Here is a 15,864-nt window from a genome sequence, read left to right as displayed (position 1 = left end):
CTGCCACGCCCCGGGCGTCGGGGGCAAAGCCCGCGCCCCCCCGCGCCCGCCTCTGCGCAGAGGCTGGGGGCCTGTTTATCTGGAGGCCCCCACCCCCCCTCCACCCCGGGGGGCCCGCTCCCCCCGCGCCCCGGGGAGCTCTGGGGCCAGATAAGCTGGCAAGCTGGCACGGCGCCGCGCAGCGGGGCGGAGAGGTCAGAGGAGGGGGGGCGCGCCGGGGGCGGGCTGGACCCCCCCCCAACTTGACAAAACCTAATAACAGCCCGGTCTCCCCGGCGCAGCAGGCGAAGCCCCACGGGAGGGCAGAGACGTGGCAAGAGGGGACCTGCCGAGCCTGTTCTGGCCTCCGAGGCCGGGGTGGGGGGGGCGGGCTGGGCGTGGGGGGGGGCCGGCGGCTGCGGCACCTTTAAGACAAGGGAGGACCCCTCTTGCCCTCGGAGAAACCAGGAAGGGAGTCGCGAGCATCATACGGGGCTTTGGCTGTACTGTACAGTTACTGTAGGGGCAGTGACGCCGCCGCCGCCGCCGGAGCGAGGGAGCGACGAGGGGAGAGCGCGAGAGGCGGAGAGCGAGAGACGCGGACCCCGGAGGCGAGCGGCCGAGGAGCCCAGTCCCAACTCCGGGCCCCGGCCCCTCGCGCCCCGGCCCGGCCCGGCCCCGGCCCGGCCGCGCGAGGTAAGTCAGCGCCCGGCGCGGCCCCCCGCACAGGGTGCAGGGCGGGGACGGGCCGGGGGCGCTGCGCCCACCTCTGCCCTCCCGGGAACGGGAGATCGCGGAGCCGCGGACGTTCCGCAAGTTTCAGAGGAGGGGGTGGTTGGCAGCTGCCCCGAGGCTGAAGGCACCCTGGATCCCGAGCGCGGGGAGGGGTCGCCGCCCGGGAAGGGGGATTGGGGGCGAAGTGCATGGACTTGTGCCCCAGCGGGCCCCCCCCCCCCGCGAGTGCATGGCTTTTCGGGGATCCCAGGCGCGCGGAGAGCGGGGGAGGGGAAGCGGGGCCGCATTGAGGGTGGGGGAAACCGGCGTGGGGAGATAGGGGGGCGCGTCGCGTGCTAAGTTTGCAGCTAGGTACTGGGGGTGCTCTCGCCCCCCGGGGGCCTATTCGGTGCTGCGTGCATACGTTGGAGTTGGCCAGGGTTGAGCTCCATGGGGGATGGGGGGGAGGGGGCTGAAAAAACAGGGAGGGGGGCTTTGCAAAGGAGGGGGAAGGGGTGGAGTGTCCCGGTGGGCGGGAGCGGCCGCGGGGACTTCTGGACGTCGTAGTCCCCACGCCGCTTGCGGCTGGCAGGTGGCAGGCGGCTCGGACTACACGTCCCAGGGTGCCTCGCGCCGGCGGCCCGCCGCGGTCCGCGGGTAGGGGCGGTGCGGAGGAGGGGCGGTGAGCGGCGGGCCGGCGAACCAATGGGCGCGGGCCGATCGCGCGGCGCGGCGCGGGGGCGGGCCGAGGCGGCCTGGGGGCGGGGCCTGAAGCCGGGCTCCCCTCGCCGGGGGCCGGTGGCGGTCCCCGGCTTCCGGCTGCGCGGCCCGCGGGCCGGCCCCCTCCCCGCCCCGGGGCCCCTCCCAGCCTGGTTGTGTAACCGTCCCCAGCCCCCCTCCCCTCGGCCCCCCGCCCCGGGGGGGGTCACCCACCCGGCGCTCCCCGGGGAGGGCGGCGGCCCGAGCGGCCGCGCGGCGCAAGCGAGCCCGGGGATGCGCGGCCTAGTGCAGGCCGGGCTCGGGCGTGGGGGAGGCGGGCGGGCGGACCCAGATCCGGGGTAATTTGCATCGCCCTCCCCCCAGCCCGGGTGGGGATTGGCCGCCGGCGGCGGGGGGTGGCGCGGGGCCAGGCTCACTGCCGCCTCCCGGCCCCTCGGAGGGAGCCAGCCCAGCCGCAGCCGCCGCCACCGCCGCCGCCGGGGCCGGGCCCCCTCGCCGCTGCCCCGGGAAGGAGGTAGGAGCCCCCCGCGCGGGCGGCGCGGCGGGGGCCCGCGGGCCGGGGCGGGGGCCGCGCGCTGCGGCCGGGGCGGGGGAGGGGGCCGCTTCCTGCCCCCGCCCGGGCCTGACTCAGCCTTGGGTGGGGGGACCGGCCTGGCCCCTTGCCCCGCCCGCGCGCGGCCGCGCGGCTCCGGCCCCCGAGGAGGGGGCGGAGAGCACCCCTGTTCCCCCGCCCGCGCCCCCAAAGCGCGTGACCCCGTCTCCTCTGGCCCGGACCCCCCTCCTTCCCCTTGACGCCACCACCACGTGCGAACGCTGAGCCCCGGCAGGGGAGGGGGTGAGCTGGTGGGATCCGGCCCCCTCCCTCGCTCTTCCTCCCTCCCTGGCTTGGGAACCAGCTCCCTCCCCCGGCCCCAGGCCTGGGAACCAGGCAGGGGCCTGAGCTGAGCGCTGGGGAAGGTGCACCCTCAGGCACAGGCCTTTGCGGGTTCTGGGAGGCACTGCCCGCGCTGGCTGGCTGCGGGGGAGCCCCGTGGACCGCAGCAAGAGACTGCTGTCCAACCAGGCCGGGGCACCTAGTGGGCGCCCACTAAATGTTTGGGAAATGCAGCCAGCAGTGGAGTGAGCGGCAGGGGGAGGTCGACAACTAGCCTCTCTCTCTCTCTCCCCTTAGCCAGGCGGCGGAAGTGAGAGAGGTGTTGGTGCCCCTTCCCCGCTATGCCCACCTGGTTCACCCATGGGTAGCAGGCTTGGTTTACTCCCCCCTCCTCACTGCCAGCTGCCTCTGGGAGCAGGGCTGGCTGGAGAGGGCATCCGGGATTCCATGTCAGCGCCCCCCCCAACAGGGCCAGGGCGTAACCCTGAGTGTGCCGCTCCCTCACTGGGGGGGCCCTCCGCACGACCCGCCGATCACTTCCTATTGGCAGAGCTGGTATTGGGAGAGGTCAGGGAGTCCAGGCTGGGCCCTCCTGCTGCCAGGCCGAGGGCTCCAGGCAGGGGGCATTTCCCCCGGGGCCACCCCCCAGTGGGGCCCCTGGAGCACACCGGGCCTGGCACTTGTCGGCTGGGCTCGGGGCTCTGTTTACCGCCAGCCATCGCTGTGGCGACGGGAGCCTAGGGGAGAAGGGGGGGCAGGAGCCAGTGACGGAGAGCGAAGCCCTGGGATCCGCATGCCTAATGAAGGAAAGAGGAGCCAACCGGGACACTGAAATTTTAATTCGTGGGTCACTTTGGGGGGGTATTTATTATTTAGCTCTGATTGGCTGCGTGGTGGCCAGTCAGCACCCTGGCCCGGGCCGGGAGCCACGAAACTCTCCGCGCTCGCGGGCCCACTCTCCGCGCTCGCGGGCCCCGGGAGAAGCAGTGTTAGGGCTGCGGTGGGGAGCTGGTGTGCCCTTTTCTGCGTGTGGGATACTGAGGCCCCGCAGAGCTCAGCTTCTGTCCAGCAGGGCAGGCTCCCGAGGCAGGAGCAAGCACCTGTGTTTGCTTTTTCCCTTGCTTTCTCTTCCTCGGGGCCCTCCAACCTTCGGCTGCTTCAGGCTGGCAAACCCCCCCACACCCCGACCCCGGCCGCCGTTGCCTTAGGAGGAAGCCAAGGCAGGGAGAGGACCCTGACGAGGGGCTTACAGCAGCCTTGGGAGCCTGTGGGAGCCTGTGTCGTGGTGAGGCGGTTGGGGACCAGGGCTCAGGGGCAAGTGGAGAGCAGCCCAAGGTCACCTCGCTGGAGCAGGGTCTGTCCCCTGTGGTCCTGCCTCCCAGCTCAGGATGAGGCCCAATCTTCCTTCCTCTCAGCGGAGGGGCGCCCACACCCCTGTCTTCCAGAGAGCCTGGGAGTTGAGAGCAGGGGTCTGGAGGCCAAATGGAGCTTTCCTGGGGCTCTCGAACCCCTTTGCACAAAGAGGACAGTGAGACTCAGAGAGGGCCAGCGAGGTGCCCAAGGTCACACAGCACAAACCCCTGGCCTCTCATATCCCAGTCTTTTCTGGCCGGCCCTTTTACGACTTGCTGAGGCCTTTCCCACCCCCTTGGAGCCACAGTCCCGCACCTTGGCACCTTGGCCCCTGAAGATGGGCAGGGCTCTGGGTTTTATGACCCATTATACCCAAGATGACTGAGGTCACCTCGAAAAAGCCAAGTCTCGGGGCCGGCTGCTCTGCAGCAGAGCTGGCCCAGGTCTGCGGGGGTTTCGAATGACTCCTACCGGCTGCTCTGTGACGTCGGACAAGCCCCTCAGCCTGTCGGAGTCTGGATGTCCCCCCTCGTAAAGTGGTGTTACAGGGTATTCTGCGGTTGGTGGCTGCAGGTCTGCCTGTGTTCTCGCTCCTTCCCTCCCCCCGTTGAGGGAGCCCCTAGGTCAGTTCAGGGCACCACCTGGATTCTGCTGGAGTGTGTCGCCAGCACAACCCCTTGAGACGTGCGGCAGCCCCCACCTGTCACCTTGTGCTCCAGGCACCTGATGGGCCATAAACCGCCCTGCCACAGCCCTGGGCGGTGGGGACCAGAGGAACAGGCTTGGGTGGGGGCCAGGGTGGCCCAGTCCCAGCCTACCCCTTGCCCCACCCAAGGTCTGCCTGGGGAGGTCACTACCCCTCTGTCCACCTCAGTCTTGCCGTCAGCCCGAGTCTCTGGGCCTGAGGGTTTGGTCAGTGATTCCCAGGGAGCGTCAAGGCCTGGGAGAGAACCCCTCCTGCATCCTTCTGAGGACCAGGGCTCCGGACTCCAGGCCTGCCCCAGGCTCCCCGTGTGACCTCAGGCAAACCTATCCCTCTCCTGGGCTATCACAAGGCACTGCTGAGGGGGCGTGAGAATAAGCTGTCCTCGGCCCCAAGGCCCCCAGGGGAGGGGGATTTAGTCCCTTGCTGGTGCCCCGGGGGCAGCGTGGAGGAGCGGGGAAGGAGCCCTGGCAGGACCAGTTAGACAGTGCAGAGCTCAAAGTCAGCTTGTCCTGTGACCCTGGGCAAGTCCCTTCCCCTCTCTTGAGCCTCAGTTTCCTGACCTGTAAAGTGGGGCAGTGATTACAGACCCTGGGATGCTTGATGTCAAGATGATCGAGATCAGGCCCCCCGCCCCCGAAGCTGTGGAGGAGCAGCTCCTGCCCTTGGGGCCCGAGGCCCGAGTCCGGAGTACCAAAGCGCGAAAGATACCCGCGGAGAATCCGGCGCTTGTGAGGAGTGTGGCCAAAGGACCGGCCCTTCCATCTGTCCCCCCAGCAGGCTGTGAACGGCCACTCAGTGGAAGTGTCCCCACCCACGCCTTTCTGGTTTAACTGGAAAACAAGGCCTGGTCCCACCTCCCATCAGGATGTGTTTGATGGGAGGGGACTTGGCGGCTTTGTGGGCACGGGACACTAGGGCCCCCCAGTAGGCGCCGATAGGCCGAGCTCCCCTTTGGGGCTTGGAGGCTGAGCCCTCTGCCTGCCCAGGCTGGGGGCGGGGGTGGGGCTGGTGCAGGCACCTCCTGGTAACAAGCAGGCCTCCGGGGAGGGAGGAAGAGGCTGGAGGTACAGAGGAGTCTGGCTCCTAGAGGCTCCCCAGGCCTCTTCCCGGCGTTTTGTACAAGCAGGTGCAGCCTGAGCAGGGGTGGGGTAGGCAGAGATGGGATTTTGTGAGGCTTAGCTTTACTTACCCCAGGTGATGGGCGGCTCGTTCCTTCTAATACCATGAACGGCCTCTCTCTTCCTGGGGCTTCCTTTTGGAACCCGGCCGGTACTGGTGTCAGGGCTGTCACTTCCTGACCTGTGACGGCGCTCAAGAGCGTGGGAATAGGGTGAGCCTCAGCCCCACCCATGAGTTGGGGGTCAGATGGGATCCCCATGACCTCCTTGTCACCCTTCCCCCCTGCACTTCCCACTGGGCCCGCAGCCTTCCTGCCTCTGGCCCTTTAAGGCCTGGGCAGGAAGCCCCTCCCCATTTAGGGCAATAATGGACACATAAAATGGCCGAGGGCCTGTTTGCTGGTGTCTGGCCTGGAGGGAGGCCTCTGAGGACAGGCAGGCTAGGAGCCCAGCAGCCACGCCAAGCCCTTGGTGCCCCCCACTCCCTAATCGGGACGCTGCATTCCTGTCCCATTAAACCCCAGGCCGGGGACCGGGCCAGGCAGGGATTGGCACCAGGTCAGGGCGGGGTTACCCGTTGGGACCAACCTTGCAACACAGGCCGCTGGCCTGGGAGGGGGCGGGGGTGGCTGGGTGTGGGCCTGGCAGCCGCACCTGGGCACCAGACTTGCTGTGTGACCTTGGGCGGGCCACCCACCCTCTCTGGGCCTGGGCCTGGTTTTCCCCTCCAGGTGACAGCTCCTCTCCCCTGGCTTCCTCCTGGGCCCGCCCCCACACACTCCCTTGACACACAGTAGGTGGGGAGGGGCTAAAATCCTGCAGTAGCGTTTAGAGATTAAGTTCCAAGGCGCCCCCCCTCCCCATGCACAGAAGAGGATCAACAAACAGCCTCGTTGGGCCTCTGGGGACCAGTGCTGGCACACAGTAGGTCCTCAGGCAGAATTTGCCCAGTGGGTGAGAGTGGGACCCTGGGCCTAGAGCAGCCGCAGTCCCCTTGCTGCTGTCGTGACCTCTGAGGAGACCGGGGCACAGAGACCCTGTGTTCTGCCCAGAGTCCTACCACTTGGAAGTGGAATTGCTGGGGCGGGCCCAGGCTGCTCTGCGCGGCACATAGTAGGTGTTAGAGTTCCCTTTGGGTTCCTGTCATTCTCTTCTGCGGGTGAGGGGTGAAGAGGCCTTGACCCCTCACTAAGCTGTCCCCAGCACCCCCCCCGCAGGACTCCTCCAGGAAGACATCACATGGCCATTAACCTGCCCGCCCCCTCTCCTTCCTGAGGGGTGGGGGAGAAGGAGGAGGCGCGCCCAACCCTCACTTTGCACCCTTGACCTTGGGAAGCCTGGTAGATGTGGCCTCCTCTCCCTGTCCCTCTCCCAGGCGCCCACCTCTGGGCCTTGGCCTCTGCTGTTCCCCATGCTTGGGACGCCCTTCCCACAATCCTGGGGTCCTTCCTGGTGGCACCTGCTCCTCCTGGGACCAGGGGAATGAACCTCTGACCTCACCTGGGGCCCTTAGTAGTTGTTGCGTGGCAGCGGCTCGGGTCTGCTAGTCTGAGTTTCAGCCCAGCCGCTGGTCTGCTGTGTCACCTTGCCTCCTCACTGCTCTGAGCCTCTCCTTGTCTTTAAAGCCCAGGGTTACAGTGGGAAGGATGAAGTCAAGGTGCCTGGTTAGTGCCTGAATTAGTTCCTGAAATGTCCAGGGCACAGAGGAGGCCCCAGAAGGGCCGAAACCGGCCCGGGTTCTGCCACCTTGGAAGAAGTGCGGCCAGCGACCCCGGGTTAGATGGGAGGTGGGACTGGGGAGCCCGGTGGCGAGGTGGGCGGGGCTGGGTGTGGGCTTTCTCCAGCGCCTGGCTCTGTGGTCTTCGGTTCATCCGGTTTGCTGCGCCCCTACTGTGCGCCTGCGGCGGTGGCGGGAGGGGGTGGGCGGGGAGCACAGAGAGAAGGGGTGCCCCACCTCTAGCCCGGGAGGAGCCTGCTGAGGCCTGCCCCTCTGCCGCCGAGTCAGCACCCAGCACCCCGGAAATCCCGCAGAGGCGAGCGCGGGGGCGGAGCTCTGATGAAAGATGGGCCTGGTGGGTGTGGGCCTGAGCTTAGGGGGACCCCCCCACCTCCCGCCTGGCCGGCGTGGGGGTGGGGCTTCCCAGAGAAGAGGAGTTTCATTGGATTGTCATTGCCAAGGAAACCGCCTGGTGTGGGGGCACCTACTAGGCGTCAGGTGTGAGCCGGGCCTGTTGGAGCGCAGGAAGCCGTGAGGCTCTCCCGGGAGAAGACGTAGGGCCCAGTGGGTGTGGAACAGATGCGGCTCTTTGCTGCCAGGAGCCCACCTGACCCAGCGAGGGGGCTCAGCTGCCTCTCCTCTCCTGGCGTACACCGTCTTCTAACTCTTTCTTAGAGGGAGGCACCCAGGAGGCCTGGGTGGAGGCCGTGGCCCAGGGTGTGGCGGGCAGGTGGCCTGTGTTCCTGGAGAGAGGGTGTGGGCCAGGTGTCTGCAAAGCCAGTTTGGTTTCCAGGGTGAGGGACGAGGTGACGGCTTGTTGGGCTGGTGGCGGGAGCAGGGACATGGGAGGCCAGACCCAGAGGGTCAGGGTCGCCGGGCGCCCGGGCTGGGGGTCCAGGTGTGTCTGGGCCCCTGTGTTCTCCTCTGTCAGTGGGGGTCATGCCGCTCTCGCGGGGCAGGGGGGCTCTTTGGCCTGTATCCATGCTCCCAGGCCAGGCCCTCCGGAGGACGTCTTGCGGTTACGTGGGGAAAGAGATGCTCTCGGACCCGGCGTGGACCCCAGGACTTGGCCTGCTGCCCCACACCAGTTCCGAGGCCCAGGCTTGCTCCTTCCCAGCCAGGTGGTTTCCAGCAAATGAGAACCTGGGCCTCCTCACCCTTGAAGTAGGGCTGTGCGGGCCCCCTTGCCCTGCGGGCTCAGTGCCCGTGGGAAGGCGGGGGCGGAGTGGCCGTGGAAGGGGGGCCGGTGAATCATCCGAACCATCTCAGGGCCCGACCTTGAGGCCCCCAGAGACACCTCAGGGTCCGAGGGGACGCTGGGGCACCCCGGTGGGGGGGACAGATCAGCCAGGGTGGCCATCTTGAGGCGGATCAGAAGGGGGTGAGGAGGGCCAAGGCCAGTCTGATCCGGAGCCCATCTGCCTGCTTGCTCCCGGGGGCCTGGGGCCAGACAGCAGATGGTGGCAGGGGGTGGAAGCCGCCATGGGGGCTCCTCCGAGGCTTCCCGGGGCTGAGCCTCTCAGAAGGGGTCAGTCTCCCATCTTCCTGCTCCCAGCAGCCACTTGTCAGCCTCCCCCCCGCCAACAGGCTGGCGGAACTGAGGGGGGAACCGAGCAGCTGGTGCGGTCAGCGGGAAAGAGGGCGGGCCACAGAGAGAAGCATCCTGGGAAGTGTAGTTTGTGCCTATGTGGCTGCACAAAGGCCTCTGTGTTGGCCCCAAGGCCTGGACCCCGTCCCCAGGGCGGCCCAGGCTTGGGACCGTTCCGCCATGGCCTTGGGGCCGGCCGCACGGACCCTGGGCTCCGTGGCCCGCCAGGCTGGCCCTTCGAGGTGGGAGGGATCTGGGTTCGAGCCACGCTGGGCTGCTTGGCGCTGGGGGCTGGCGCTCCAAAGGTCCTGAGGAGGCCGAGGAAGGCACAGCTGCACCCCTCTCCTTGGAGACGTCGGGGGGCTCTGTCCTGGGAGCCGACCGGCCAGAGGATTGTGGGTTGTGTTGGGTGGCTCGGGGCAGCCAGGGGCTCCCCAGAGAGGGCGGAGGGGTGCGGACAGGAGCCAGAGGGTTGCACAAGCGCCCGAGTGGTTGGATGAGTCACAGCCCAGGGGAAGGCGGAAAAAAGGAGTGGGGAAGAGGGGCAGGACGGACTGAGTGCCGCCCCCGCCGTGGCCAGCTCTTCCAGAGCCCTCTGTCCATTTAACGGATGGGGAGACTGAGGCCCGGGCCAAACAGCAGTGGCCTGGGTGGGCCTGATATGGGCAGGAAGCCCCCAGCCCCCTGCTCCACCTCTGCAGGGTTCATCCGTGGCAGGCAGGGGAAAGCAGTCCCAGGGCCAGGCTGCTCCGTGGGGGCTCCCCGGGGTTTGTTGTGACGTTTCTGGCTCCGCCCCCCCGGGGCACGCCTACAGCCTGGTGACCCCAGCCTGGTCTCTAGTTCTTAGCCTCTTCCTTTCCCTGACTCAGAGCCCCCCAAGTGAACTGGGCCTCACTGGGAGGTGGGAGGGAGGGCCTGGGAGGCCAAGAGGCCAGGCGGACATGGACCCTTGGGTCATGCACCCTAGGTTTGAGCGGGGGTGCAGTTGTGGGGCTGTGGGCACAGGTCTCCTCCCCGAGGCCTGGTTTCTCACCTCCCTGGCAGAGATGATGCTGCCCCGGGGGGGATGGCGCCTGGTGGGTGGCTTGTGTCAATGCCTCCTAGAGAGGCTGGGTGCAGGGGCAGAAGCCGGTGCTCCGAGTCATGAGGAAGCAAGTCCCGGGAGGCATTCGTTGGGCACCTGCTGTGTGCTCTCGCCCCGCTGCAGATCACCTCTTGGGTGGGTCGTCTGGCGGGCCCTCTAGTGGAGGACAGGGCACCAGGGTCCGCCCCCTGAGGCATCCAGCGTGGGTTTTGCGGATGTCATCTCACCTTGATGGTGCTGAACCGTACCCCCCATCCCCCACCCCCTGCCTTGGGCAACTGAGGCTAGGGGGCAGGGCGGGGTGCCCCTTTCCCAGGGTCCCCGGCTGGCACCCTCACGAGCACTCCCTCCCTCTCCGGCGCTGTAGGTCTCGGCGCGGAAGATGGCCGGCGGCGTGGACGGCCCCATCGGGATCCCGTTCCCTGACCACAGCAGCGACATCCTGAGTGGACTCAACGAGCAGCGGACGCAGGGCCTGCTGTGCGACGTGGTGATCCTCGTGGAGGGCCGGGAGTTCCCCACGCACCGCTCTGTGCTGGCGGCCTGCAGCCAGTACTTCAAGAAGCTGTTCACGTCGGGCGCCGTGGTGGACCAGCAGAACGTGTACGAGATCGACTTCGTCAGCGCCGAGGCGCTCACGGCCCTCATGGACTTCGCCTACACGGCCACGCTCACCGTCAGCACGGCCAACGTGGGCGACATCCTCAGTGCCGCCCGCCTGCTCGAGATCCCTGCCGTGAGCCACGTCTGCGCCGACCTCCTCGACCGGCAGATCCTGGCGGCCGACGCGGGCGCCGACACCGGGCAGCTGGACCTCGTCGATCAGACCGACCAGCGGAACCTGCTCCGGGCCAAGGAGTACCTCGAGTTCTTCCAGAGCAACCCCATGAACAGCCTGCCCCCCGCTGCCGCCGCTGCCGCCGCCGCCTTCCCCTGGTCTGCCTTTGGCGCGTCCGACGACGACCTGGATGCCACCAAGGAGGCCGTGGCCGCGGCTGTGGCCGCCGTGGCCGCTGGCGACTGCAACGGCTTGGACTTCTACGGGCCGGGACCGCCGGGCGATCGGCCCTCGGCCGGGGACGGGGATGAGGGCGACAGCAACCCAGGTCTGTGGCCCGAGCGGGACGAGGATGCCCCCACCGGGGGCCTCTTCCCACCCCCCGTGGCCCCACCGGCCACCGCTACGCAGAACGGCCACTACGGCCGGGGTGGGGAGGAGGAGGCGGCCTCGCTGTCGGAGGCAGCCCCCGAGCCGGGCGACTCTCCGGGCTTCCTGTCGGGTGCGGCCGAGGACGGGGACGGGGACGGGCCCGAAGCGGACGGGCTGGCGGCCAGCACGCTGCTGCAGCAGATGATGTCGTCGGTGGGCCGGGCGGGGGCGGCGGCGGCGGGGGACAGTGACGACGAGTCGCGGGCGGACGACAAGGGCGTCGTGGACTACTACCTGAAGTACTTCAGCAGCGCCCACGACGGGGATGTTTACCCAGCCTGGTCGCAGAAGGTGGAAAAGAAGATCCGGGCCAAGGCCTTCCAGAAGTGCCCCATCTGCGAGAAGGTCATCCAGGGCGCCGGCAAGCTGCCCCGGCACATCCGGACCCACACCGGGGAGAAGCCCTACGAGTGCAACATCTGCAAGGTCCGCTTCACCAGGTGAGCCAGCCGTGGGGGCGTGGCCAGGGGCGGCTGCAGGGGCGTGGCCAGGGGGTGTTGCAAGGGCCCTTTGCCTCAACTGCAGGCACGTGTGGACCCCTCCCCCACGTGTGGACCCAGCCACGCGCTCGCACGCATGCACACAGCGCGGTCCTGCCTGGAAGGGTGCTCCTTCCGTTTTTGGGCACCTGCCTCCCCTACGGCCCTCGGGGAGCAGCCTTCGGGTGCGGGGGGTGCTTGGGTGCTCACCACGGGGAGTGTGCGGGCGCGGGGGCCGAACCACAGGAGGCTCAAGGGGAAGGCACAGGGAGTCGCTCTTCTTCTTTTCCCAGGGGCGGTTCTTCTCTGCTGTGCTGGAGGCGGATGTTTGCTTTGGGAGGGGGTGGCTGCCCCATAGGGCATCGGGAGCTGTGTTATCTCCTTGAGTCTCCTGGGAGCCCTGGGGGCCTCACTGTCCTGGGCCAACATTTATGGCACACTTGCTGGGTGCTGGGCCCGGTCCTAGGCGGTGGGGACCCAGGAGTGCAGAGACACGCTAGAGGTCCTGTGTGGGCGAGGGGGCACATCTGAGGCAAAACCACAGAATTGGTAACGTGAGTTGGCAGAGCTACAGGGAACAGAGTGGGGGGCAGCAGCTGTTATAAACAGAGCCAATATCCCAAGGAGGCAAGGTGAACAGCCGGTGCAAAGGTCCTGAGGCCAGTGGACTTGGGCGTTGCAGCTACCTGTGGAGGGAAATGGGCCTACGAGCTACTGGGCTTGGTCCTCAGGCAGGAGGAGTCCGAGGCCAGGCTAGGGGAATTTGTGATTGGATCTTAAGAGTCCAGAGCTGGCTGGTTGGGCCTTGTGGACCAACCCAGTGGAGGTGGGGGGCTGGCGTGCAGGGGCCTGGCCAGGCTGGGTGACTCAGCATCACCCCCTACCCCCACCCGCCCTGGGGTTCCCCCAGCCACGCCCACCCAGGCTAAAGAAAGAGGCCATTGTCCCAGCTTCCCGGTCCTGCCCCATGGGGACAGGACAGAGGGGCTGACCTCTGGCCCCCTCCCCAGCAGGCCAGGAGAAGAGGGTGTGGCCCTGACTGCAGGGCCCGGGTATCCCGGTATCCCCGCGAGGGGCCAAGGGTGTAGGGGGGAGGGAGGCAGTCTAGTTGGTGGCCCAGCCCCCACCCCTTTGGTGAGCTTTGGGTGCTCAGAGTCTTGGGCCCTCCCTCTTTCTCCAGACAGGAGTCCTAAGGCGTCTGTGGGCCCTGCCCTCAGGGGTCTCTGGGTCCAGGAGCAGCCTGATAGAGGCCCAGCAAGCCAGGGTCTAGAGAGGTGACCAGGCTGTGCAGAGGCCTGGAGCACCCCGTCCCACTCCCCCGGCTCCCCTAACCACAGGCCTGACGCAGTTTCATTCTCACCTGCTGTACTCGTGGTTACCCCACCCTGACTCGGGCTGATCCTGGTTGTCATTCGGGGAAGCTGAGGCAGGGAGAAGGTCCCTGGGCTGTGCCTCTTCCCCCGTGTGCCCACCTGGCTCCTCTTTGCCCCCAACTCAGGGCCCCAGCCCCCACGCCTTCCTCCAGGCCAGGGAGCCCAGGGGCCCCTCTGAGTCACACTAGAGAGTTGAGTAAGCGGGGCCTGTGGCAGCCGGGGCTATAATTACCCGGACCAGGGCTGGGGGTGACGAAACAGGCTGCTTCCACCCCCACCCCACCACTGTGCGGCCCCTGACCCGCTGTGCAACTTGGGTCAGGTCACTTTCCCTCTCTGGGCCTCATGTGGGGAAATCTCTGTGCACTGCTTGCATAGTCCGAGGGGCTGCTGTACCCTCTGGACCCGGCCCCATGCTAGAACCCAGGCAAGGCAGCCGGAGGACTATGTTAGCCGACTTTGGGTGGCGTGAGAGGAAGGGAACTTGGCGGCTGCGCCCCCTCACTGCTGACAGACCCGGTCAGTCCAAGGAGCGATGAGTTCACTGTGGCCTGAGTTCCACTGATGCACCTAGAAGTAATAAGGCTGGAGAATAGGCAGGAGTGTGGTTGCAGAGTGCCAGGTCTTGACCCTCAGAGCAGTAGAGAGTCAAGAAAGGGTTAGAGCGAGTAAGGACACCAGCTCTGTGGGTGATTCCAGAGGGAGGGACCTGGGGCTAGAGGAACCTCGGGGAGACCAAGTCTCTGACTAAGGGGAAAGCCTTCCTGGAGGAGGAGGGCATTTGAGATGGGGCTTTGAAGGATGAATAGGAGTTTGTCACTCCTGGCTCTGACCAGGCTGGCCACATGTGAAAAGTGAGAGACCCATTGTATCTCAGATATTGCTGGCCGGGGCTCCTGAGACCCAGGTCTCTGCCCTGCCGAATGGGTCCAAGCAGGAGCCCTCTCCTGTGACTGCAGACCAACACAGTGCGGGAAAGCGTCATGTGAGTCACTGCTGTGATTTTACATTTTCTGATAGCCACAATTTAAAAAAGTTAAAGGGATGGGTGAAAGTGATTTGAATCCTACTTTGTATCCTTTTTTTAAATACATCTAACATGTAACCAGTGTGCCAAATCATAAATGAGTTTTTTTACATTACATTAACCAGATAAAGTCTTCAGAATCTGGGATGCATTTTGCACTTCTAGCACCTCTCAGTTCGGACAGGACATGTTCTCAAGGACTCAGGGGCCACGTGCGAGCAGTGGCTGCTGGGGGACAGAGCCGCAGCTGGCCTGAAGTTGCTTAAGGCTGACACGCTGACCAGCTTTGGGGGCCGAAAGGCCCCATGCTGTTCCCTGTGGGGCAAGATGGGCAGGCAGAGATCCCAGAATCACCCCGATCCTGCTGTCTTGGGGCTCATGGTCCAGTTAGGCAGACAGATGAGGAACAAGGAAACGGGCATGAGAGTCAGATGGTGGTGGTGTCGACTGCAGGGGGTGGAGGGACCTCTCTGAGGAAGTGACATTTGAGCTGGAATTTAGATGTGAAGATCTGGGAAGAAAGTGCTCCAGGCTTCAGGAAGAACACATGCAAAGGTGCTGAGGTAGGCATGTGCTTAGTGTGTTGCTGTGACAGCCAGGAAGCCGGGGTGGTCGGAGCCAACCAAGAGAAGCAGAGGTGCTGGGAGAGTGGATGGGGCCTAGGGGCCGTGGGGTGGAAACTTGTGGCCCCAGGATGCAGGCTTGCCGGTGTTAAAAACCAGGACAGCTGGCCCCCCCATCTGTTACCAAACACCCCGGCATTCTGCCTTGTGCCCTGCAGTATATTTCAGACCCCGGAATAGGGCCTGGTGCTCAGCAGGCACTCCATCAAAGTCCCGGGGGGAAGCCCCTTATATCCCTCCTTCTATGGCTGAGAAAAGGGGTTCAGAGAGGTTCAGCCAGTGTCATGAGGCCACACAGTGAGTGATCCGAGGCCCGTTTCCATTCCTGTGGGCCCTCGGCACCTCCTTCGCCCCAGAGCGCCCAGCACTGCCCCTGCTCCAGCGCCGATGTCTCACGTCCCCAGCCAAGCCAGCGGGTGGGGGGTGGGCTGCGGGGGGGCCCCCCCGGCCGTGCCCGCTGACCCGTCGCCCCGTCCACAGGCAGGACAAGCTCAAGGTGCACATGAGGAAGCACACGGGCGAGAAGCCGTACCTGTGCCAGCAGTGCGGGGCGGCCTTCGCCCACAACTACGACCTGAAGAACCACATGCGTGTGCACACGGGCCTGCGTCCCTACCAGTGTGACAGCTGCTGCAAGACCTTCGTCCGCTCCGACCACCTGCACAGACACCTCAAGAAGGACGGCTGCAACGGCGTCCCCTCGCGCCGCGGCCGCAAGCCCCGCGTCCGGGGCGGGGGGCTCGGGGGGCCCGACCCGTCCCCGGGGGCCGCCGCCCCGCCCGGCGCCCCAGCCCCGCCCGGCTCCCCTGACGCCCGGCGCAACGGCCAGGAGAAGCACTTTAAGGACGAGGAGGAGGACGAGGAGGCGGCCAGCCCCGACGGCCTGAGCAGGTTGAATGTAGCGGGTGCCGGCGCAGGGGGGGGCGACGGGGGCACCGGGCCCACCGCCGACGGCAGCTTTGCGGCCGGACTTGCCTGAAAACCAAAAAGAGAAAACAGAAACCCGAGAGAGAGAGAGAAAGAGAGAGAGAGACAGAGAGAGAGAGAGAGAGAGAGAAAGAGAAAATCACCCACCACCCCCCCAAAAAACACAAAAAAAGAAAATCTATCTATATACAGATATCTATATCTATATATATATATACAGATATATATATATGAAACGTCACAGAATCTAGGGTAGCGCTTTTCTCAGATTTTTCTCCTTCATGATGATCTCTCCCTCCACGGGGACCCTCGCCCCCGCTCCGGCTCCCCATCCCCCCACCCCGTCGATGGGTTTCGGGGCTCACTTTGGGG

The 15,864-nt window shown here is 66.2% G+C and overlaps 1 protein-coding gene across 2 annotated transcripts; it reads left to right on the top strand.

Annotated features, from left to right (window-relative positions):
* Window positions 1-206: 206 nt before the first annotated feature.
* Window positions 207-15,613, top strand: ZBTB7A (zinc finger and BTB domain containing 7A). Of its 2 annotated transcripts, none has more exons than XM_032306302.1 (3): window positions 207-675; window positions 10,221-11,503; window positions 15,046-15,613. In XM_032306302.1, exons 2-3 carry the CDS (start codon window positions 10,236-10,238, stop codon window positions 15,542-15,544), a joined length of 1,767 nt encoding a protein of 588 aa, XP_032162193.1. In that variant the 5' UTR covers window positions 207-675; window positions 10,221-10,235; the 3' UTR covers window positions 15,545-15,613. The 2 variants fall into 2 exon arrangements, with proteins under 2 accessions (XP_032162193.1, XP_032162201.1); XM_032306310.1 differs by lacking the exon at window positions 207-675 and adding an exon at window positions 1,469-1,927.
* Window positions 15,614-15,864: the final 251 nt, after the last annotated feature.

Source organism: Mustela erminea, chromosome 1, assembly GCF_009829155.1.
Source record: "Mustela erminea isolate mMusErm1 chromosome 1, mMusErm1.Pri, whole genome shotgun sequence".
Lineage (NCBI taxonomy): Eukaryota > Metazoa > Chordata > Mammalia > Carnivora > Mustelidae > Mustela > Mustela erminea.
Note: the sequence above shows the minus strand (reverse complement) of the source record. Positions and strands in the feature narration are given on the sequence as shown.